Source organism: Columba livia, chromosome 8 (genome assembly GCF_036013475.1).
Source record: "Columba livia isolate bColLiv1 breed racing homer chromosome 8, bColLiv1.pat.W.v2, whole genome shotgun sequence".
Classification (NCBI taxonomy): domain Eukaryota; kingdom Metazoa; phylum Chordata; class Aves; order Columbiformes; family Columbidae; genus Columba; species Columba livia.
In genome coordinates this window covers 12,099,063-12,123,893 of record NC_088609.1, presented here as the reverse complement: position 1 = coordinate 12,123,893, position 24,831 = coordinate 12,099,063, and the positions used below count along the sequence as shown (strand labels likewise).

At 39.8% G+C, this 24,831-nt stretch overlaps 1 protein-coding gene and 2 long non-coding RNA genes across 18 annotated transcripts in view; 1 reads left to right on the top strand and 2 right to left on the bottom strand.

The window, feature by feature from the left end:
- Positions 1–451: 451 nt before the first annotated feature.
- LOC110363365 (uncharacterized) lies at positions 452–9,160 on the bottom strand. Its single transcript, XR_002421390.2, has 2 exons — positions 8,764–9,160; positions 452–2,551 (listed from the first exon to the last, which is right to left on the bottom strand). It is a non-coding gene; the product is annotated as an uncharacterized LOC110363365 (long non-coding RNA).
- Positions 6,263–24,831, top strand: part of NFIA (nuclear factor I A) — a 348,817-nt gene continuing 330,248 nt past the window's right edge. For 4 of the 16 annotated variants that reach the window (XM_065070915.1, XM_065070921.1, XM_065070910.1 and 1 more), the window contains exon 1: positions 6,272–6,441. In XM_065070915.1, coding sequence (XP_064926987.1) covers positions 6,346–6,441 — 96 coding nt within the window. In that variant the 5' untranslated portion in view covers positions 6,272–6,345. Of the gene's footprint in view, positions 6,442–24,831 lie in introns of all 16 variants that reach the window. The other 12 variants (XM_065070934.1, XM_065070919.1, XM_065070909.1 and 9 more) reach the window with 6 other exon arrangements.
- Positions 17,455–24,387, bottom strand: LOC110363383 (uncharacterized). Its single transcript, XR_010474060.1, has 3 exons — positions 23,901–24,387; positions 23,505–23,593; positions 17,455–18,109 (listed from the first exon to the last, which is right to left on the bottom strand). It is a non-coding gene; the product is annotated as an uncharacterized LOC110363383 (long non-coding RNA).

Below are 24,831 nucleotides of genomic sequence, written 5' to 3'. Positions count from 1 at the left end.
TTCATCAGACACAGTGACAGTAGCCACATCATTAATCTCATGGTATATTAGAAATAAAGTCACTGGAATGGAATGGTGTCAAAAGATAAATGTTTCCCCTTTTGAAAATAAACTTCTCAGTTTCACCTCATTGTTTTGTCTATTTTTTTTTCCCCCTTTCCACCCGCCCTTCTATAAATCCTTTGGTTTCACCTGGCATTTAGGTAACAGTAGGAGACCAATATCCTGTGTCAAAGCTCATTCTACAGTTATCAGTTTAACATACCCTTAAATCCCACAAGTACTGTGCCAAGACCAATCCTTTCTCTGAGAGGTCAAACATATGCATTACATATTGAAACAATGTAAGTAGCATGTAATTAGCACTGTTTATGCAGTCTCACTTTAAATTATACTGCAAAACCTATGATGTTTTTCAAGGAACTTAATGATAGAGAACCGAAAATGAGCATTCATCTTGTCATTTTTAACTTTATTCATAAATAACACTCTAAATATATGTGAATGGTTTATTCCATTAGATCCCACAAACAGACATACGCATTCTTCCCTTAGAGGACATAGTTCTTAATAAAACATCCTTTTAAAATTATAAAACATGGCAGTTAAATTTACAAACAGTGTCATTGACAACTTTAACAAAAGATGTTTGAATGGTGGGGGTGTTGAGGGACCTTTTTTCTGTCCTTTTTTTTTTGTTGTTGTTGTATTTTATCCCCCTTTTTTTTTTCCTTTCCCTTTTTTTTAAGTCTTGTTCCACAAGGATTATAGCTCCCCCGCTGTTTGGAAAAGATAATTTCACTTGTAACACTAATAACTTGAGTGGGGAGAAGGCTGGCTGGGTGAATGGAATGCACTTCACTGCACATCTTGGCTTCGCGAGCAATGGGAAACAGATGGTCCTTGCGGCTGCCTTCCCACTCGGGCCCGCGCCGCGCCAGCCTGTGGTCGTTGGCTGGTTGCTGCTGGCACTGTGTGACTTGAACATAGTAGGACAGTGGCAAAAGAAATCAAATCTCTTTCATTGAGCAGCAAACCATAATGAAATTTGACAGATCTGACATTCTATACCCAACATCTAGTTAGAATATATTAACCTTTTAGTTTTCTTGAGCTCCTCTGCTACTAGTTAGAAGTATCCTTATTAGAGTTTTACGGCAGCTCTGGAGATGGTAGGAAAGCAGTATCTTCTGGATGCCTTCTAATGTTAGAACTGAAATAAACATTTCAAATAGTGAAGGAAATGTGGGGCTTCTAACTCCTCCCAAATTATTACACAAAAAAAGCCAGTAATAGAAATAATGGTTAGAGGCTTTTGTTAATATTTCATTATAGGAAAAAATTAAAAAAAAATAATAGGAAGGTGATATTCCCACCCTGTTTATTCATTAAGAATATTTTCTGGGTACATCTTGGATCCCCATCTCTATGGGAACATGCCACCTTTGATCCACCTGCATCAAAACTGAGTTTGTGGCTTTGATGAATATTTTTCTTTTTCATTCTATGACTTTGCATTTACTTAGAAGTTTTAGATTGGGACAGGCAGGAGCTCTTTTTTCCTGAGTATGAGCTTGCTATTAGCTTTTTCCAGGTTAGTCCCAGTTTAGACCTTCTCAAGAGGCAGTGGTGGCTGTCACAGGCTTGAACCAGCAAAACATGAGCTCCCAGGGGCTCAGTACCTCTCCCAGATGAAAAGCAAGTTGAAATGCAGTGCCGAGTTACGGTCACAGATTAGGAAATAGCTGGTTACATTTAGACTTAAAAATAAATCTGGTTTATGTTCCTTTACATTTTGAGTTGATAGAGAAGAATTTTTACTTATTTTTTGAAAATGTTTGTATGTGTCATTCCTTCCCCTTCACTCCTTTCATCTGTTCCTCCTGTTTCTTTCAGACGTGAAGTCACAGCACTGTCTGTGATGTCAGTGTGTTTCCATATTGACAGACCGTTCTGTCAGAAACAAGATCTTGATGCTTGTTTCAGATGAGGCAAAAGGGGAATACAGATGGCAAGACGAAAATCAGAGGAGGGAGAGGGGAAAAATACACACAACAGAGCTGCAGGGGGAAATGCAGAGGCCAAAGACAACTTTATGCAGAGGGGAAAGGACTTTTTTTCCCCTTGATTGAGTGAGAAGATCTGAAATGCATGTGTCACCTTGAGCATTCAGTGGAAGCTTTACTGTTGCACTGGTTTTGGCTCAGGAGGCTGTGGAGGTGCAGGAGCAGTGGTCACAGGCTGCTTCTCTCCTTGTTTACGCCTTCAGCAACGGCAGATCCTCCTGATTGAAGCCAGGATTAGAGGATTTCCAAAAGCTAGAACACACACTCGTTGTCAGCAACTCTGCAGAAGTTCAGAGACTGTCCAAAAATCAACTGCCTGCTCTCACATGGCACTTGAACTAATTGTCACTGTTTGCGATAAGGAAATCCTCTTTGTATTGTAACTCACTGAAGCTCAGGCTTCCTAGGGAAAACGTCTCCCAAATTAAGAACAGATCTAAAATCACGCTGTTGCAATCAGCTGAACAGGTTCTGAGCAATTGCAACTGAAGAAATAGGGGGAGGCAAAGGGAACAAAAAAAGGTTAATGAGCAGTAGATACTGTGCAATTAATAGATAATTTAGTAAAGACAACTAAGATCCTAAAGATGTGTCTAGCACTGGGAGCTCCATGCAGTTCTGCTGTGTTTCTTTTATCAACTTGAATAGTAGAAGGCAACATTTGCAGAAACCACCCGCTATGCCAACATTTCTAATGCTCTCATGCATTCCATTTCCAGTAGGCTGTAAAATGCCAGCTTGATATAGTCATCTGAATTAAGATACTTTATTAGCCTCTTTTAACATTCGTTCCTGGTTTCATACCCACGATAGCAACAGTGACCTCGTCTGAGTGTGATGCAGAGGGGATAGGTAGAGAGGGACACACTCGCTCTGTTTGTGCTGCGGCAGGTAACTCCACTCAACAATGCAGCAAATTATTTGTGGGTAGTTGGAAGTCAGAAAGGAACTGCCAAGTTCTTCCATTCATTGCTTGAGGCCTAAAGCTGTCAGAAAACAAATCTCGTCTCTTGTAGCCCACAAACACATACACCTAACTTATTTCCAACTTGTATATCACTCCTATATTGCAAGCATTTTTATTTTGCAGCTGCGCCTGCATAACTGTCTATGGTGCACGAAGGCTTTTTCTTTTTTTGGAACAGTCTGATTTAGAAGCAAACATCTTTGTGGCTTATTAGTCTTTGGAAAGCATCGTTTTGTCCCAGTACTATTCACAGGGCGTGTTGTGCAGAATGCTGATTGACAAGAGTTAAATTCAAAACATGTAGCCATTTTCTGGTGTGTGGTTTTTTTCCTGATTGAAGGAAAACTACTTAGATGTTTGTTTCCAAAACGGCATCTGTCAGCAATCAAAGGGGAAAAATTGCATAAAACAAATGCAATTGTTTGGAGTAGCATTTCCTGGATCATGTTAAATGCTTGATTTGCTCCCCATTATGCTCACCAAATAATTTTATTTTCCACAATAATTGCAATATTTAACGTGTTGTATTTAATCTTGTTTTAATGCTATTAACAACAGCCGCTTATGAAAGGAATAATTGCTCTACGGGTAAGAACCCCACCATTCCCAGCATCAGAAAGAACAATGGCAAAGTTAACTGCACCTAATTGTTCTGAATTTAAAATGCTGTTAACCAGCAGCACTCCTCATTTCTTTGCACATAACTGCTACGCTGTCAGGAAGGAAATGGTTTCATGCTTCTGTCATTCATAAGCTGAAAAGTGCGTGCTCTTCCAAAAAGAATTTATTCAGTGTCTTTATAAATAATATTGGGAAGTAAAGTCACATTGGTATAGGAAGACTCAAGTACTTTTGATGTAGTTATTAATACGGCGACAAGGGAAAGTTTGTCAGTAGATCTATAACTGTGTCAGGTGATGGAAACCCGTACAGACCGAATGGAGATTTATTAGAACTTGTCTGGAATGACATGCGGCACAATTGGGTATGAAATACTAAATAAATGATAAGCAGGGTGGGTAAGTTGTGTGGTTTGAGAGGCTGGAGCAAAGAGAGCAGCATAAAATTGAATCTGACACCGATTCAAAGGCTGATTGTAACTTAAGCATTTTACTGTATATTTTCTGAGATTATTTTGAATGAGTTTTTTTTCAATAAGCAGCAAGGCACAGCAAGGACAGGTGACATTAATGAACCTGCAGTAACAGAAGATAAATGCTTGGGCCAGCCAGTCTAAGGACAATTCCTGGCACAGTGTCCTTTTTTCTTTTTTTCTTTCTGGACTCAGACTAAAACTTAACACTTCCCATGCTAGTCAGACCCTTTCCTTAAACAGCAGTGAGATTGTACCTACTATCTGGAGCAAAACAGCAAACTGGGGGGCTGAGTAGTTGCACAGATCGTGCACTGATGTATTTTCTGTGCAGTCCAAGCAGATTGTTAAGGCTGGGGGTGCGGGGGGAAGTTGAACCCCTGTAAGTTACATTAGCAACGTGTGTTTAAGCTAAATAATTTGCTTGTCATCTCACACATCACAGAACTCTGAAGGTATTATTGAAGCGCACTGAAAGTTCTGTCCTGTATTGAATGACAGTTTTGTAATCTATGCAGCCCGGAATTGTAATTTTGCTGTAGCCAAATAGTTAAAAGATAGAACACAAAATAATCAAAGAATTGTGCACCCGTGAGCTCCCTTTGTTGATACAAACAAAAATGAATATTGTTGAAAACAGAGTGGATATTTTTAATACATTTTCCACTTGTGTCCACATCGCCAAAAGATTTGCGGAGCGTAGCTGCTTCTGAGGGAGCGAGTTATCTCAGCCATAGCTCTGCAGACCTCTGAAACATTCCTGGCGAGGGCCCGTTTGCCAGTTCAGAAGTAGGTTTTTTCGAGCGCCCGAGGAAAGGCAGCGCTGCAGGGACTGGAGTGCCCGGGATTCAGTGGCGCTGGTCACAGCCGAGCAACCGCCATCCCTGTGAGCCAGTGGGGACAGTTAGATGGAAAACAGTCACTGCCTCTTTGATAGTCAGCTGTCAAAAAAGTAATACTTGCATTGTTTTTTCAGTACCCTAGAAGTGAGAAACAGAGATGGGGAAATGCATGATTATCTTTTAACTTGTTGTCCAGGAAAGGATTTTAGTATTGGACAATACCAAGGTTTCGTAACTTTTCAAAACTCTTTGTCTTGGAGTTGCCTTCTTCCAAGTTATCTGTCAGTTTCTGGTGTGAATTTTGAATGTTGCGGAGAAGTTTTGCAAGAGGGAGAAACAAATCCCTGTGAGGCTTAGGTACTTGTCACCTGATGGCGTTAGGAAGCGTAACATTAAAAATAAGCTTTAAAAAATATGGGAGCAAAACTGTACTTAAAAAAAAAAAAAAAAAAAAGAAAAAAAAAGAAAAAGGATAAGAAGGGAATTGTTCAGTTCTTAGGGAGCACTTCAGCCATTTGAATGGGCCTATGAAAAGTCATTCATTTAAACAATAAGATCTGGTATCTAAAATCAAGAAGGAGCAAAGAGCCAAAACTTTAATGTTTTTTTTTAAAGAAAGCATTTGATTCCTTCAGAAAGCTTCTGTCACTGAATTGAGGCATAGACTTGAGCAGTTCATAATTTTATTTTGCCTTTCACTGCTTAACTGATTAAGCACAATTATGAAAGAAATAAAAAAGAAAGACGCAATCTTTTTCTTTTTTTGCTCAGTCCTTTCTTGCCCCCCCGGTCACGTACATGAGAAAAGTAGCTGTGATAAACAGATACTGAATCAGACTGAAAGTCTTTTTAGAGGGAAAAAAAAAACACACCCAAAACATTGCATGATAGTCTCTAAGCAGTTCCATCTGTCAAGCAGAAATTTTAGGCTAATAGCCTGTGGCGATCTCCCTCCGCAGTCCACTACCTGCCTTTGTCCTATTAAATCTCTTTATTCTTCTTAAAAAAGAGGAAAGGAAAGCAAAACCTTGCAGACCAAAATCATGTGAGTGATGAAGCCCTAATTTTGACCGCCTCTCTTTGATGTTGAGCAGTGGGTTCTTATTTAAAAAAAAAAAAGAAGGAGAGAGAGGGAGAAGGGAAGAGAGAGGGAGAGAGAGAGGAGAAGACAGTGCTGGGAGCAGATGACTTTTCATCTCCACTTCACCTTGCCACTGGCTCTGTGAGAGATTGGTTCATTGTCAAGGAGATTTTTTTTTTTTTTTTTTTTTTTTTACCCATGATTCCATATGGTATGGACCGGGCTACATGTTGCCCAACATGCCAGTGCAAATGTTTTCTCAATTAGGTGTCTTATCTCCCGTGAGTTAGCATCAGATGAAGCTTGCTGACAGCATAATGGCAGGGAAAACCTCCGACGGCTCCATCAAATGGCAGCTCTGCTACGACATCTCGGCCAGAACTTGGTGGATGGTGAGTTGGCAGCAAGGCTGCTTTTTTTTTTTTCTCTCCCTTTTCTACTTTCCCTCCCTCTTTGACAAAATGTCCCAGACCTCACATTTATCAAATTAACATTTGATTTTTTCACACTCTGCAGTAGAGCAGCCTCACACTTGTCCCACTTGTGTGCTTTCCCCTGTGTAACAGGAGACTGTTAATGTGCACTACAGTTTCCAGAGGGAAGCTTTTTCAATTCTCCTTAAGGGGGGGAAAAAAAAAAGTATGCAAAGAAGTAGTTTGAAAAAGCCTTGTGCAGAGTAACTTGTCTCAGTCGGCTGCCTAACGCTCAGTTTGTTTTACTTTATCTGCTGCTTTCAAGCGTCCGCATGCGTGTGCATTTTCTACCCTGTGATATTTTGTAAGGAGAGGAGGTGGAAAGTTCAGTCTGTTACAAAGCAAGTCTCTTACTGTAAGAGCCTGGGACGGTGCGGCAGTCGTGTCGTGGTGTAAAACCATCACGTGTGAGGGGAGCGTGTTTTGCGAGGTGCTGCCTTTTGCCGGAGACCCCCATCTAACTTTTCCCTCGGCGTGTTTATGTTAGAACAGGTTACCGGGCTGCGCTGACCTGGAGCCATGTGTTACAGATCCCCCATAGTCTGGCTCTCGCTGCTTTTGGGCGCAATTAAAGTTTCAATAAAGTCCCAAACGTGCTCCGTAGAACGAGTTAACTAGCATGTCATGGTCAGCCGGGCCAGACAACCTTTGACATCTCGAATCTATAAGAGGTATAGTGAGTTAGGAGGATGCACAATAGCCCATTGTGGCAGAAGATGCAAGTCCCGTTGTGAGGAAGAGAGTCCTCGAATCATTACTGCCCTCGTTAGCGTGTTGTCCGTTAGGGATTAATTCGTTAGCAGTGCATTTTTAGATTTCTGTAATTATTATTCTTGTGGCAAGCGTGAATTCTTCCAGGGAGAGGAAAAGTTTGCTGCCAGGACAATGAATGTATTATCCGCTCCTAACTGGACCGTGAACCTCAGCTCGTTTCACATAGATATCAGTTAAAAAAGGACTGGCGAGTGGAATTACAAAACAAGGCATGATCACTTGCATTGTATGATACGCTGAAACAAGTCGGGGGGCTTTCCCTCCCCCTTGCTGCCCCGGACCAATTTTGGTATCATTTGGAAACTTTAAGACCTCAGTGGACTTGAAAGACTTTTAAAAGTGAGATCCGGAAGGTTTTTATTCTGCAGCTTGGTGGTGGCCATTGTGTATATCATGTGGCTTGTATTTAAAGGTGTTTTGGGCTCGGGTTTTGCCGTTTTGTTTTGTCTAAACTCTTTAATATTTTTTCTTTTAACTGTCTATTTGAGGTTTGCCGGCGGTTGCCAGTGCAATGTAACATGCAGCTTTTGGTTAATGGATGGGGCAGGGTAACCACTTTACTTATAGTACTGATTTTCCAATTAGACTTTCTGCCAGGGGAAGTTGGGGGGGAAGGGGTATTTGCATGCACACAAACTGTTGACTATTCATGTGACTTTTTTTTCTTTTTTTTCCGCTTGTTAAACCCTGGTAAATAATCCTATTGATTCTTAGTTATCATTTTCAAAGCAAAGTTTTCAAGTGCCTGTTTTAACCACCCAGTTTATATCATGCTGTGATTTTTGTCTTATTCTGAGCCATTTGTATATTTTATTACCCCTCCTCTTTTATTGTCTATCGGCTGCTTTTATGATGAGGTACGTCCGTGTTTATTATTTAATAAGTATCCTCAAATGTTAGCAGACAGTTATTATCAGCCTATAGAAAGTGTCCGAGGAAGTTTCATTTCAGTCACATTTATTTCACAGATGTTTTAGTACTGTGAATATAATATGTAAAATGCTGGAAACATTTAGTAATGCACTTGCCTAAGAATAAACAGTTTTATAACCACACATACTGTTGTTTAGATTAAACATTGCAGAAAGTTCTCCTTAAACTTGAACGTCACATCATTTATTTTCTAAGAGAACAAAAAAAATAACTGAAATAGCTTTTTTTTTTTTTTTGTCAAGTTGTGCTAGATGAAAGAGACGTTATTTTTAACTGAAATGAATAATTCAAGATCTTTACAATAGATGTGTTAATTGCAAATAATTTCCGTACAAAGTTTCAATTATTGATGGAGTAATAAGCAGGTTTTCATACAGTCAGTGAATCTAAAACATACAACAAAAAGTAGTTATCTATTTTTTAAAATCTTTTTTACCCCCAACCCCATCACATTTACCACATTCTTTTAATCCAAGGTAAGCTAGAGAGCAGATTTAAATGTTTTTAAAGAACAAATAAAGCTTTTAAAATTACCTCACGCCTGGTGTGGCCGCACACAATCTCAGCTGTGGAGTGCGAAACTTGGTAGTGCCAGCATACAAAGAGAGGAGTGAATACCCCTTGCACCCATATGGGCTCAGCTGCCAGCACTGGGATCCGCAATTTTGCTTTTTAATGAATCGTAAACAATTTGTGTGTCAAACGAGGGAGTTTGTTTTCTTTCTGGAGCAGGTTCTGAATCCGTTTTAAGCTATGGCTCTGTACTGTACGGGAGTATTATGCCCAAATTTAAAGGTTCTGTGTCATTTTGATGAAAAGACCTGTTATAATGAAAGAAACGGCTTTATAAAAGGCTGGGTGTAGTAATCTCGCTCTCTTTCTTTCTCTCTCAGTGTCTCTCAGCCTCACACTCTCCCTCTTTCACTCCAGTCTAGAGCATGTTTAGAGCTAACTGGAGATAATGGAGATTGGGTGATTGCATGATTAGTAAAATGAATGGATTTCAGCATTGGGCAAAGCAGCTTGCATTTTTGAAAGGTGGCTTTAAAATGCGGAGTTTTAATTTTGACCTTATTTTCTTTCATAGATAATCTTTATTAATGCTCCTTTAATTCATTTTTTTCTCATCACAGCTAGTTTTTCTCTCCAGCCATCTGATGGAATGGCTAATATATTTTATCTTACTTGCCAAAATAGCAAGAGGTCAAAGTGAAAGAAAAACATTATTTTTCTTTCTTGGAGTCAGTTATAAATGTCTCAAACTAGTTCAACAGAACCCACAGGATTTATACATTTTAGTAGTAATTGCTTTTGTCACAACAGTTTTAAGACAATCTTTTGACACCTAATCTGTTTCTTCTTTTGGTTTAATCAAGTAACTGCAGAAACAGTTACTATTTTGGCTATGCTGCAAAGTGACATTTTAGCAGAAAATTCTCCCCAAAATGCTGTAAATCTGTGTAAGAATGAGTTATATATATTTTTTAATATATGTGTAATCGCAAATACTTTAACCGGTATAGCAGACTGAAGATATGAGATTAATTAGTTTGTTGGAAAATTATTATTCTCTTGTAATCGTTGGCACTTTTTATATAAATTGGATGCTGCCTTAGGGACACTAAAGGGTTAGTCACAGAAAAGTTTTGGTGCTCTGTCTTGCATTTGCAACAAATATGTGCAGCTGTGCTACTTTTATAAACATTTATTTCAAGCTGATTATTTTTTTTAATTATTTGCTCTAGCAAGCCAATATGATGTGAATATTATATATGTTTAATAAGGGATCATCTGCAAAATTCCTTTGCATGGGATTATTGAAAACCAGAGGAAAATTCTCGATAGCGATACAAAACTAAAGACCCTGGGTCAAATTCTGCTCCAGGTTTATGCCGCCTTCAGCCCGGAGTCGCTGCATTAGGAGCGGAGCGACTCCAGGTTTACTCACCTGAGGGACTGAGAACCAACTTGGACCCATAATTTGACTTATCTCGGTCCAAACAGTCTCAAACCCCAAACCGTTCTCCTTTGTGAAATATCTGAAGAGAAAAAGCCTCATTAATAAATAAGAAGCCATTTCAAATGACTCCGTGCATGCAAACTGCTGTTATTGAACATGACACTTAAAGCAGATCTTCCAGTCATTTTTCAAAATAACCGTTTTCTAGTTTTATTATCCGGCTATCGATCCGTAGTTCGGTGTATTTGTCTTTAATTTCTTTAGATGCCATATCTTAAAAGAGAATTTATTAAAGATAGTAGGACTGGACTTGAAATGGTCATTTTGTTACTTTAAAGTTTTTTAATTCAGCATCATGTTTTCCCTGAAGCTCTTGGTAAACACTTTCACACTTCTCAGCTTTATTTTTTCAGAGGAATAGCTGAAATTGCTCAGGTAATTTATGCAGTAAAAAAAAAAAAAGTCACTAGCATTTCCATCAATTAAGAATTAATAGAGTCCTCACTATAAGTCTCGTTGCAAATGAGATTAAAAATAATGCCGCATCTAATAAATATTTAACTATATTATATGGGAAACTAATTGTTACTAATGAAGCTAAAAAAAAGTCTGGTAGCATGAAACACTCAAAAGTCGTATTTCTTGTTTAAATCACTGATCGTATCTATACATACGCACATATACATACTTTCCTCTAAGATTATCACGGTAATCCCCCACATGCTGTTGAACTGTACGTGGCTTTACTGATTTGTTCTTTCTACTGATACTTTTACTGTATATCAAAAAGCATATATGTATTAACAACTGTCCTGCTCCTGCCTCTATAAAAATAACAAAGTGTGAACAGAGTGTAACATTGCAGCATGGATTCTCTTTGTTTTACACAGTAACTCTTGTATGTCCATACACTGCACAGCTACTGTATAAATGTTTTAAATAAAATCATTCCTTCTCTGTCGGAGTTGCTAAATTCCGTGCGTAACTTAAAACATGTATTCAGTGCATTGGTATACATACTTTATAGTATCTTCATTTTCTATATGTTGCCTTCTTTTGCTTACAAGTATTTGCCGTTTTCAACTCTCCTTCACCTGTCCTGAATATTGCCATGAATGTTTCTAATTTAAAGCCAGAAGAGTCAGTGGCTGATTAGAAGACAGGAAATTGGAGGATTAAACTGTCTGGTTGAACTTCCTTTACTTATCAGCACTGTGTAACTTACACTGGATTATAAACTCATTGGGACCATTTCTACAATGTATCAGTACTTCTGTTTTCTTAGTCTTTATTTTTCTGGAGAAAACATGGAAAACGAGGCAAATGGGTAGTTTGTGGGCAAAAAGCAATACTTTTTAATAACACTTGAAGCACTCTCAGTTTAAACTGAATTTGTATAAATGCCTTCAGACATGAGAATTCATTCAATTTTAAACCATGCAGGTCTATAATATCTACTTTAAATTAACTTCAGTATATAAACAACCACGCAACAGATACTTTCGGGGAGGGGGAGGGCAATGACATCATTTTAGTGAGAGGAGAATGCGCCACGTTAACCCTTGTTCAACCCTCTTCCCCTCGGAAACGTTCACATTTGTTGTAAAATGATGGTGTAGCCGTCGGACACGCCAAGGAAGGGCTGGAGAGAAATCCAGTTCATCCAAAAAACTTTGTTTGGATTCTTGATGCTGCCCTCGCAGCCAGGAGCTGGAGGTCTGACGTGTCCACTGGGCCAGAAGGACGTTGTGTAGATAGTTCTCCAGCCAGGAGGAAAAGGCAGGAGAGCAAAGCTTTGTAAGGACCAGCTCATTCTCACTGTTGATGCCCATCTATTACTTCCAGAGCTTTTCATGGCCCCTGTTTTTGAAATTATTGTGATAGTTGGGAAAAACAAGTAATAGGTCCTCCTGATGGTACTATCTTGTGAAGGATAAATAAGAGGACTTCTAATCTCAGTCCGTGCTGTGCCTAAGGTGTCTGTGTTTCCATTCACCAGCATTTAATTTTACACGCTGGCTTGAGATCTGAAAGTGTCAAAACTGTATTGAATACCAGACCAGGCAAGAAAACTGAAAAAGAGACACTGCCTGAAAGGTCTGACACCTTGATCTGAATCCAAAGGCTATGAGACTAATCAGGTACTCCAGTTTAAACACTGGAACTGGATCTTTAAATTGATCAAGATGCTCATGATGATTTCTGGCAGTCTGGTCCTGCTACATTAGGCAAGCCCTCAGCTAACACTGGGAGTAATCAAAAATGGAGGTGAAAATAAAAGAATATTCTGAAACTTTTTGCTGGCAAATCTCAGTAGTTTCTACACCATCAACAACAACAAAATCTGAAAGTAAATATTTGCTTTCCTTTCATTCAAGTGAAAGAAAAAGGTAACATTTTTGGTTCATCAAAAGGTTCCCCTGGTTTTAATCCCAGCATGAAAAGACTCTCTCTGCAGCTAGAAGCAAAGTTTACTCCTCTCCTTCAGCCGTGGTCACTGACACTGATCAATATTTAAATATGATTTTAGGATTAATCAAGTTGTTTCTTTGTTGATATTTGCAGACAAATATGCTAGTTCATAATAGCGTGTTTTGCATTGATAATATCTTTTTAATTTCCATTAACGTCACTAGGAACTTCTCTTCCACAAGTGCTGCAGGTAATAATTACAGCACTCATTGGAAATGTGGGAGCTCTTTGTACGTGTACCTGCACACACTTTATGTATACAACACACTTATATTTTTGTGCACCCACAAAAAGCAGAGGTCGCGCTGTGCTCCCAAGGAATCCCCCTGATCTCAGAGGAGCAGGAGCTCTGATTGAGGGGCCTTCAGAGCAGGGGCTGTACAAACCTGCAATAGCTCTTTTGCACAAAGCTTTTAGAACTTATATTCATTGTCATGATCTCTGGATCGACTTTCCGTAGAGTAGATTATTGAAGAGTAGTTCCCAATAAGATAAAAATCATTAGAACAGATGAAATAGATGTGTTGCTAATGGAGTGAGATTCAAAATATTTTGCCTATATAAGCATATCTGTTGTTCTTTGGTGTTGTTTTTTCTTTTTTTTTTTTTTTTTCCCAAAGGCTGTGAAATGCAAAGTTAGCAATACAACTAGATATGGGTGGAAGTGTTGGATAGTACAGATGGTACTATAAGCTTGTAGACTTTTACTACCAATAATTGCAATGCCCTTGCTTTCAAAGGAGAGCAGGTTGCCCTCGATGTACGCAAACAGCCATATTAATTTCACAACCCGATTGGAATCGCACACATGGATTGAGGTTGTCCATAGGAGCAGGGTGGAAATTAAGAGCACAAATAATGTTCTAAATAAACCTCTCTACTTTAAACATGGCTCACTCAAAAGACACAAGGTGTACATGGTCACTAACAGAGTACATCCACAAGTGAGTTTGTGAGTAAATTAGAGGGGAGGTTTTCTGTATGTATGTATATATACATATATATATTTAAATCTAGAATTCAGTTATGCTGGAGAAAATTGACCCAATCCTGCATGGAAATATGCTGATATTCAGAAACGGTCACATTTACCCTAGTAAAGAAAGTGAACATGGGTTATGGGTTTTTGGATTATGTCGAGGAAATATAAAGAATATTCCAAAGCAACCCGAATTAAACTTTTATGTTCAATAAGCAAGGAGAGAAATTGTCCCATTTAGTTGCTCGTTCAGTCAGCACGTATGTTTGCTCTCAGGAACAAATAGAAACAATATGCGTGTGCACTTCTCTTTGCCAGTATTAAAATAATATTAAAATAAAACTAGAGCTTTTCTTTTGTGATGCTGTTTGAAAGAAAAGGTTAAGAAGTATAGTTTAAACACGGGTTGTTTAGGGCAGTGTCTGAAAGCCAAACAGAACCAGTTTTCAAGGATTACAAGCAAACAGAAGTAAAATTCAAATTTACTCATGATCTGCTGGTAATGAGGACTTACAGTTTAGACAAATTGCAATGCATAATAAGTATTGCATTAGGACTTGTTGCTTCCCCTTCTTTTATCTTGATTTCCTAAGGAAATCAAGCTTAAAAGATCAGCTCTCTGTCTGCCATGCGCCATGAAGGAAACAGTACCATAAGACATTATTTAACACACCCAAGGAATTCACTCGTGTTCAAAAACAAATTAGTCTTAATTTTAAAGAAAGTAGTAAATTTCTTACAAATTTTAACTGTCTCACCTGATTCCATAGGACACAACTTTTTCACTACGTGGAGTTGTTAAAAATGTCTAGAGAAGCTTGTCTGTCTACGTTCTCTTTTTTTAGATCCTTATTACATTTCTACGGACACATTTTCATTCATGACAAAGTTTTCTAAGAGTCTCCCCCAGAGAAATGGGGAAATACCTTCCACAGGAGTGTGTGGGCACGTAAGGAGAGGACTTGGGCCTAAAGTGGTGGAAGCCCTTGATGAAGGCCTGGCTCCCCACAAGAATTTACTCATTTCTAATATACGTTTGTCAAAAAGAGAAAGTCTAAAGAACCGAAAGAAAAGGACAGACCCAAGTGTGGCTATTCAGGACGGGCACTGTAAAGGAGAGAGGAAGGAGGGCAGACTTTGATATGAGAAGATGTTTTCTGGCATTACGAAGAGCAGTGGCCAAGAGATCAACCCTGAGTAGGGACAATGAATCACAAGGGGGTTTTTTCCTCCCTCTCCTCCAAATCTCTCTTTGAAGTTGTTTCTTTTCGTTACTTAAAATCCAATTTAGTAACATATGGGCTACCAACTGCTCTGGTCCTCCAGTAACTGGACCGCTGCACAGACAAATAATTGTGGGTTTATTTTCCTCTCTTCAGATGCGGAGGCACGGTTTGAATTGCAGATTAGTAGCTTATTTGCCCAAACTCTTCTGCACTGAGGCAACTCCATAGCGGGAAGCCAAAGAGCCACAGGACAACAGCAGTGGCCGAACAAAACCAGGCTCTGTGCCAGCTCCACGAGATGTCCCCTGCGATCAGCAGTGCAGACACTGTTGATTGCATCTGCTCAGTTCCAGAATTTTTCAGGGAGTGTTTGAGGGGACTTTGTTGTTAACTCTGGTGAAAACAGAGAAAAGGCAAACAAGAAAAAAAGAGTGAAGACCATGCTGACAAATTGCCTCTGTGGCACCAGGTTGAGAAAAGTCTAATGCTCCGTGGTACATGGTGACCCACAGACTTCATCCTGGTGTGTCCCACATGCTGCTTGGCAAAGTCTGTGGTTTCACATCAGCCTCAGGAGACACGTGTCCTTATGGAACCAGTTGTTCCCATCTTTGAACGGTGCAGGACACGTTTCTGTTGCTTGTCCTAATATAAGTCTTTCCAGATCTGTTCTAGGGTTGTGGAACTAATCCTGTGTAAAAAATGAGATCTTCACAATAGCAATGGGGAAAATACAAAACCTTTACAAAAAATACGTTTGTGTAGTCAAAAGATGAATGACTGGAGGCCTAAGAACAGAAAGATCAAGGGGCTGAGAATTTTTACTTTTCCCTTTCAATAGGATAAGGGGCTGGAGACAAAACGAGTGGAAGCTGTACCCTAAAAAACAGTGTGAGACGAGGCCTTCTGGAATATGAGAAATAAACAGACTGATATGGGTGGAATGACAGAGCTGCAGAGTTTTGAGGACGGTGACAATTTCAATTTGATGCAAACATCTGTTCATGTGCTTTGCATTGATATGATTGAACACCTGCACTCTCATGTATGAGTTCATGCTTGCAGATTTCTTTGTTCTAATGAGTTTTCTGGGTGCACGCTCTGAGATGGGTTTGCAGGAGCATGGTGTAGAATTATTATTTGTATGCTGTAGGTGTTTGCACCTGCAAAATGCAGGTGCCTGCTTAAGTATGTGTTCTTACAAGTGGATATGCAACATCTTTCCCTTGGTTTCTGTAGAGGTCTGCCCAAGCTATCACTTTAATTTCTCTATGTCTCAACTTCCCCATCTATGGAGTAGAATAATAAAACTTACCTTAAAAAAAGGGTGTTAGGTCTTAATTAATGAGGTTTTAACATCATCTGAAGACAGGTGCTACAATTGTACTATATTATTCTATTTTAAAGTTACTTACAAATATAAGCTTTTGCAGAATTTGGGGAGCTAAAGACAGGAGAGACGTAATTGGCTGTGAAGTCTTTCCATCTACTAGCAGTCTGTTTTTTACTGTTTATTTATTGCTGACTTTTATTTTGCCTTAAAGCCAAACACTATGGGTTACTCATATAGCATATGCTTCTTCACCCTGCACACAAGTTAAAGCAGTGATCTCAGAATCAAGATAATCTTATAATAAAACTTGACTGAGGACGCCTGAAGTGGTACGTATGCTCACGCTGTGTAAGACACAGATCTTTGTGCGTACCACTGTTCCATATTAAGTAGGAGTTTGGTAAATTGAGTGGATTACTGGGATTTCATTAAAAAATAAATGTACAATTATTTAGATGAATTTTTCACATATGCTTGTGGGCAAACAATTTTTGATTAGTTGTTGACATATAGTACACACAGTGTGTGTGTGTGCGCGCGTGTGCACATGTATATTTACATGCACGATATATAAATAAAATACAGACAGTAACGTAGTGTTAGTAACGTCCGTTGGTAGTCATTAATTTGACAAGTCTTCTATAGGATGGGAAGAATGATCTTGCTCAGACTGAAAAATTGTTTTCATTACATCACATTAAGACTTATTTATCCAATAAGCAGCATAAGAGCTCCAGCTCAAGCACAGCTCATCCCAGCTCTCTGCTCATTTTACCAAACTCTTTGAAGAGGTTTCTCTTCCAAGTGGTGCCATGGAAGGAATGCCCTGAATTGCCTTTTTCAGAGGTGCTTGTCACTGGGCTGGGGTTGTGGGATTTACAGCAGTAGAAGGAACTTTCTCAGTTTAATTTTAATTAAAAATCAGGTAGTAAAGCTGGAGAAAAGATTTGTAAAGATCTGAAGAGGAGAGGCTTGACTAACACTGTATTAGTCATGAGGCAAGGAAGGACGAATGTTGTCATGATTTGAAAGTAACATTGTTCAGTAAACCAAGATGTGTGAAGCACTTGCTAAACTAAATTAATTCCAAGGTTTGGTGCACGTTTGTGTAATTCTGTTCATTGAAGCTTTGAACAATTGTGAAGAAAAAAACCAAACACATCTATTTAGAAAAAAAATGCTTGAATTGCTTTCTGGTGGTGTTTATCTGCAGCGATTCAGCTGCCATTTTTCGTATTTCAGACAGAATAATTAATCGGCACAAATAAATAAATACAAATAATACAGTGTCATTCTGAATTTTATTTTCTGGTGCCGATCTAATGAAGACTTGGCTTTCTCTCACACAAACAGAGGTTGTAGAGAAGTTTTAGGACCCTGTGTCTCCTGCATTTCAACAGAGGCTGTTCTTCATCAGATGACCTTTTTCTAATGCATAGATTCAGTGTGCAGAAAGGGTAAATCTTGGGTTTCGAGTGTCCCCTGTAGAATACCATTGAGTAAGTGTAGTCATATACTTTTGATTATATTATCTTGTGATTAATTTTTCAAAGAGTTGGTGCTCCCATCTCTTCATGGGGAGGGGGATGCTGGATGCGCTCTCAGGCCACATTCTCAACTCCCTTATTTCACCTCTGACATTAACCCATCTATCTGGGATCTTTACCTTTGTGCCGCTACACTTGTTGCTGTCTTACTCAGTTAAGAAGTACAAATAGCCCCGGCATTGCCAGCTGCAGTCCCAGGCTGGATCATTACTTCAGGTTTGAGGTTAATCAACTGCAAATTCCATTAGCTTCATACAGAGTGAAAATAAAGAACAGACGGTCTCGTGTGTGAGCCAGAAGTCAGGTGCAGCACAACATGGCCAGCCTTCAGGTACAGGGATTCTTTTCCTTCAGCTAGAATCTCTGGGATAAGACCAAAGGATCAGATCAAAAAAATATTTTCATTAAAGTTTTATAGACTCCCATCTTTTTTTTTTTTTTTTTTTTTCTTCTGGCTTCCAATTGCAATTGTTCGTTCTTCATTTGGTTCTGGGGAGGGGTTTTATCCCTTTTTCTCCTGAACACTATGGAAAGTCATTCCTAGGACTTATATTCTCAGAAATCTTATGTTCTTTTCCTACTTGTTGATTGCGTCAGCAACTTGCTTTATTGCTCAAGGAAGTGCTGTGTGAAGTTTAGGGGGGATCTGGGGCACTTGGCCATTGAAGACCCGTTTACTAAGATCCCAAACTCACTGATGCTGGTATACTCATGCACCTTGTGAGCTCTTCCAATTTCAATAGGACTCACAATCTCAAAGCTGAACACAGAGGAGCAGTAGTGGGAACCAGACCCAGAGACTTCCCTGCTGCTTTTATTCTGCGCACCATCTCCCCCACACCCTCAGTGCTTTTGCTTGTCATCTGTGGGTTTCTCATGAGTCCATTTAAAATATGTTTAATGTTCCTCTTCTTTTTGCATACACTACAAGCAGTCAATATGTGTAGAAATTTTTGAGGAAAAAAAATCGTCCAATTACAACTGATGTTACTTGAAAACAATGCCTCTGATATATCTAGATTCTCTAAAGGAAAAGCTTTCCTGTTGAACAGAAGGAACTGTAGCAAAGTCAGAACTCTATGGCCAGAAGTTGAGAAACTGCTGCACGTGGAGCGCACTGCACTTTCCAGACTGAATTCTGAAAATTTGCGTTAGCAAAGTACTAGCCAAACAACGTGAATTTTGTCTGCTGCAGCTTTTCCTTTGTGTCTTTATCTATTTGCCCATGTTTGATGGGGAAGGGAGGTGCCTGAGTGTATGTGTGTGTATACCTCCCGATATACATATGTTAGATTATCACTGGCATGCCATTACAAAAGGTTAGGGAAAATATTGCTGCCAACAGAACTAAAGATTAAATAATCCAATCTCTGGGAACTGTAAACTAACAATCACTATCACAAATGGGCCCTTTCTAATCATAGTTTGTGGTGGAATGAAAGATGCAATTGTCTGGAATTGATGAATATGGGATCCATGCTGGCTTTGGGGTCAAAGGGGACTTCATGCAAAGGTCCCTTTCTCTCTGGCACGGCGGCCTTTGTATAGCATAGCTTGGCAGCGATCGCTTTGCACGTCGGCTACCTGCCAATGCAGCTGGTACTGTGCAACTGTCTGGTACAGACTACAAAGCATCACTCAGCAACCAGCAGCTCCGCATGGGGCCCCGTTTCTAAGATGACAAAGAAAGATGGGCTATACATTCGGCCATCTCTGCCCACTGAAAAGACTCTTAAATTGCATTACTACATGTTATTTTTAATTATGTAGTAGTCATTGGATCTGTATGATGCTTTTAGGGGTTGATAATCTTTACCGTATGCTGGCGGTGTAAGTAATCAAAAAGGAAAAATTGGTATTTTTTTGTGTAAAGAGTAAGTAGTAATGTGGTAAGTTGCTCATGCACAGCCACAGGAATGAAACCTTTCCTTGGATTACATACACCACAGGTTTACAGCATATGCAGGAAAAAACCTGGTTGAACTAGACAAATCACTTGTGAAGTTGTGTCCTCATAGTTCGAATATTCACGTACAGTTAAGCTTGGGAAGTGTTTTTGTTGGTAAGCAGTTACCCTGAAAGCTTGCTGGTTGTTAAAATTTGCCTTGAGCTGCAACTGAGATGGAAGAAAACCAAGTTCTGGCTACGTTAAAATAAACAACTTCAGTTTAGAAATCATTAAGCTAACCGCTATTTAAATGATGGGATTCTGGTAACAGAAGTGGCATCTCTGGCAGAGTTGCGGGACACTGATTATTTTGAATACTTTTTTGCCTCGGTCGTGCACTTTCTTCCTGTTCTTAAGAAATTGTAGTGTGTCCAACAAAAGGAAAACCTTTGTCCCTCCTAAAGCTGAGGTCCTTGTTGTCTCCTGAGGAACAGCCAAGCTACTTCTGTTCTTCAGTTCAGGCGGGATGAATTGTATCACAACTAAATCTGCAGGCCTGAGTCCAGTGGATATTTTCCAACTCCTTTAAGTTCATCAGTGTTAACATAAAATTGAAATAACTAATCTGGGGATGTATAGATGACTTACTGCATAGATCTGAGGTACTCAAATATTCCGGGCCAAATGCTCAGCTCCTGTCCGCTGGCAGAGCTCCGCTGAGGTTAATGGAGATGTACCGATTTATCCCTCCCTTCTTGTCTTTGTTTTTCCCAAGACTTCAAGGAATAGCCTATAAAGAAAATGCTGGAACTTGTCTACTCATTACAGGTTTTTTTTCCCTGTTTTTCCTGTTTTCTCTGCACTATTTATGACCTTGCACTTGCCTCCTGTAGAGCTGGGAGGCGTCCTGAGATGGCACCAAATTCTGGGAAGGAACCGGCACCATTTCTTTACAGAGCCACTGCCAGAACTGCTCTGTTGAACCACTTTTGTTTCCTCTTTTGTTCAAATTGCACAAAAATCTGAGAGATACAAGATGCAACAGGAGGTGACAAGAACCGTCCTCTTCAGTTTCTCTCTTTTCCTCCTTGCGTCTAATATTCCTTTTCTTGCCTTGTTCTGATATCAGCTATTTGAAATAGTTATATATAATTTAACATTATACAAAAGTATTGTCATATCAAACATAGTGAAATGGATTCCAAAAACACCATCTGGTATTTGGGAATGCACTGCGAGTTGGGAACGTGAGAAGAGATATTCTTTGCCACTTTGCTTGGGACCCAGCCATTAGCAGTGTAATTGCCAAGAAAAGGTGACAGGCTTCAGGCTTAATGCAAGTGGGTTGGTTTTTTTGTGTTTCTTTTTTTTTTTCCCTCTCCCTTCCCCAGCCTGTTAACTCTATGAGTCCTAAACTAAATGCAAAAGGCACCGTAAGGGCAACGCAATGTCAAAAAAAAAAAAAAAAATAAAATAGGTTCCCTTAAATTAAAAGGCAGGGCAGAAAATGAAAACAGCCACTGGGCTCCTATAAGAAGACTAGAATAAGTGAAAGCAAAATAAGCTTGTTGAGAGGAGGAAAGAAAACAAGACATGTACGCTTTAAAGCTGCAGTGTGCAACACGGAATTGTTCTCTTAAGTAGTGGACTTGTAATGATTAGAGTTTCCCAAGCTTTATCCAAAAGCTCATTTCAAAGCCATCATTCGTTTCCTCTAATCCACCCAAAATTGCAAAACGCATATTGTGAAGGTCATCCGTGAGCATTCTAAATGTGGTTTATTTGATGTTATCTCACTTCTTCCTTTGTATCTCCATCTATCTTTTTTTGGGGGGGGGAGAGGAGAGCAGGTTTAATAAATTAAAATCTCAGATTGATTTCTGTGGGAATATTATTCTGATGTGTAAGGACCCAAAGGGCGCGCAGAGTACAGTTGATATAATTTAATGTTTCTAGTCTGTATGCTACCATTGGCAAGTGTAATTCTAACAAGTTTTGCCAATATTTCTCACCTGAGAACCAGATCAAACATGAGGGAAGTAGAAAATCAGAGATATTTGAACAAGGATCAAAGTCTCTGTATTACATGCAGGAAGGCAAATACACTTTGCAGCAGAGGATGAAAACAAGTGGATAACACAGGAAGGGTTTAATCTTTATTGATTTCCATCTAGCATTTGAAATACAGCCTTATATTAATTCTGAACTTAAAAAAAGGCCACATTGATTTGTTTCGGTATGTCAGAAGCTGTGATGCTACAATAGATCTGCTATTAAATTACACAAAATAAAATGATTTCTGGTGGGTGTATCTAATGCTTGCCAAATGAGATGAAATGAAAGCTAACCCTCTTAGTCTAGCTGTTGTTTTTAAATATTTATGTCTTTAACAGACATTTGTGTGTGCCATGAGGGGGACTAGAAACTCCTTTGCTATCAGTCAGTTTATGTAGACATGCAACATTCCTACAATCTCAGTACCAGACTCACACAAAACGCTCGTCACTGCAAGTTCTTTCCATTTATTTGAAATAAGCTTGCCGATTCGCCACGCTGCTGTTTTGGCTCCTGTTACTTATTTATTTACTGTGATTGCGTTTTGCTGTGAATGAGTTCTGTACACAGAATTTAGTTTACAAGGTGTAGCATAGATTATCAGCGAGGAGTTGAGCCCTTCGGTGCATTAAAGGTGGTGGCAGTGCCAGAGGTGCTGGATTGCTCAAGGGACTGAGTGCGAAGCTGCCAGCCCAGTGTTCGTCCTCTCCACCGGCCTCACCGCGCATCCGAGGGGGAAAATAAGTTGAACAGCACAAAAGGATCTTTTTGTTCTTCACAAGAGCTTGGGGCGCAATTTTACCCCAGCCCTGCTTGACCTGAACTGTGGTGCTGTTTGCTGTTTCTAAGGCCGTGTTGGTCACTGATATGTCTCTCATGTAGTTACTAGGTTTCTTGTTTTGAAGTGTGTCGATCGAGGCCACCCCAGATTCCTATGTCCCAAAGCCTCCTGAATAATAACCCAACCTGGGCAGCTCAGAAGAAAGATAAAGTTCTGATTTCTATCTTACAAAAACAAACTCACTTTTCAGGTGAAATTACTCTCCAACAGAGAGCCTTGTATTTTGAGCCTTGGTGGGTACCTGCTGCTCCAGCAGCGCTGGCTTGGGAAGCACAGCTCTGCTGGATGGGGCGGTCAGGGACACGTCCCACAGAAACACTTCAGGGACAAATCACACGTGGGATTCCTCATTCTCACTCAAAGAATCAAGAAACACAAACAAAACTGGTTTGCAATTTGATTTCTGAAGATGCGTATTCACCTATGATAACTTTCACGCTAACAACCTTCAGCATAAATTAAATGTGATAATACTTTTTGCATTATAGCTCCTCCTGTAACAGAAATTGCACGAATTTTCTCCTTTTTGACTGTGCTTTTCTTTGACCTTTACCTACTGAATAATGTTTCTAGAATGTATTTTTTCTTTAATGGTTTTAATCAACAACTACACCAACTAAAAATCTACATCTTCATTCAGTAAGTTAATGTTACAAAATTGTGTTTTAAGTCTCTGTTGAGCAGCCGCAGCCTCTGTGAACCAAAACCTGCTGCTACGATTAATAGCAGTAATGCTTTTATTCGGTGCAATTTGTTCCCCGTTCGTCCCCACCACACAGTGTGGGACACCTCGGGGACACCCCGGATCCATGCAAGCTGGAACATCCCGGGCTTGGGATTTGAGTCTGGGTACACGGGCACTTTCTTGGGTCGTAAACTGCCAACTCCAGCAGCTTAGAGCTTTTTAGCACCCTAAGAGAAACCTGCTACCCAGAGTAATGCGGAATCATTAGATCTTTCTTATCATTTTTTACCTTCTGCATAGACGGCTTCTCCTGTTTTTCCTTTCCCAGCCTATGCCAGGCTGGGGTTTTGTTTTGCTCTCCAGTGACATGATGACAAACTGCAAATGAATAATCAGAAATACTTAGAATTAAAATGGCAAAAATATTATTAGCTGCTGCCCCCCCACCGCTCTCCCGCACCGCTCTCCCGTTTTCCCCTCCCTCCTCTTTTGACGGCGGGCAGAAAATGCAGATGCCAAGGCAGCGGAAGATATTTTTAAGCAGGAGCATCTGGCTCCTTGGCAGACTCCATAGGCAGTTGGTTTGGTTGTTTTGGAGTTGCCTCTGGGTCTGTCACATGTTTTGGCATCTGACTGATTGTCTGGGCTGCCTCCTCTTATTGGACATATTTTTTCTTTGACTCACCTTTGATTCTGAATTGTCTCTTTATTTTTGTTTGCCAGTGAATAGCAATTTCAGCTGATCCTGGGCTTGTTTATATAGAAATAGTCCCCGTCGCTCCCCCTGTCGAAGGTGCTTGCTGCAAATGCCGCTGCCTTGGGATCTGGGTCAGGTTCCTGTACTCCCTGGGAAGGAAACTATTCCAAGGAGGAGAATTTTCCTGCATCCTTCATGCATAAGCTATTTATTCCCAGAGCAGGATGGCCAAAAGCACAGGGACACTTTTCCTGACACACGCTGTATCTATGTATGCTTTTTTAAAAAATATATATGTAAGATTATTATATTGGGGGGGAAGGTTTGTCTTAAAACCGTATAGATTTTTTTTATAGATTTTGAGCAGGGGATGAAAAACTACTTGAAATGACAGGCCTGCTCCCTGCCTGGAAGGCGGCTGTTTGGAAAAAAGTTAGATGCTTAGCAGTATTGCTTGATGTGTTTTCTTAGCATGCTGAATCTTGGGAAAAGATGTTTTTTCACTCAAAAAAAACCCCATATTTCCTCCAAAACATAGTGGCAAATCAATCTTGAAACCTGCCCCAGGGATTTCCCGCCGGCTGGGGCAGCGCTTGTGCAGAAACAGGTGGGATCCCAGTGGGAACCACAAGTTCTGCTGGGATTTTTTTAGGTGGCTAAACTAAATCTAATTAAACAAGGGCACGTTCAAATGAGCTTTGTTTAATGCGTGCTTTGTATAGCTCTTCTATTAATAACGTCAGCTCTTGTTTTTATTGTTAGTGCTATCCTTTTTCTGTCTTTCCTGATATACCCAGGGATCGAGAGGATTATTTATCAGGAGGGTTGGCATTAGGTTTATATTTCTAAAATGCTGGTTTGGATCTGTCCCGTGAACTGGTCCTTGCTGTGCTCAGGAGGCACCACGGAGACTCGAAGA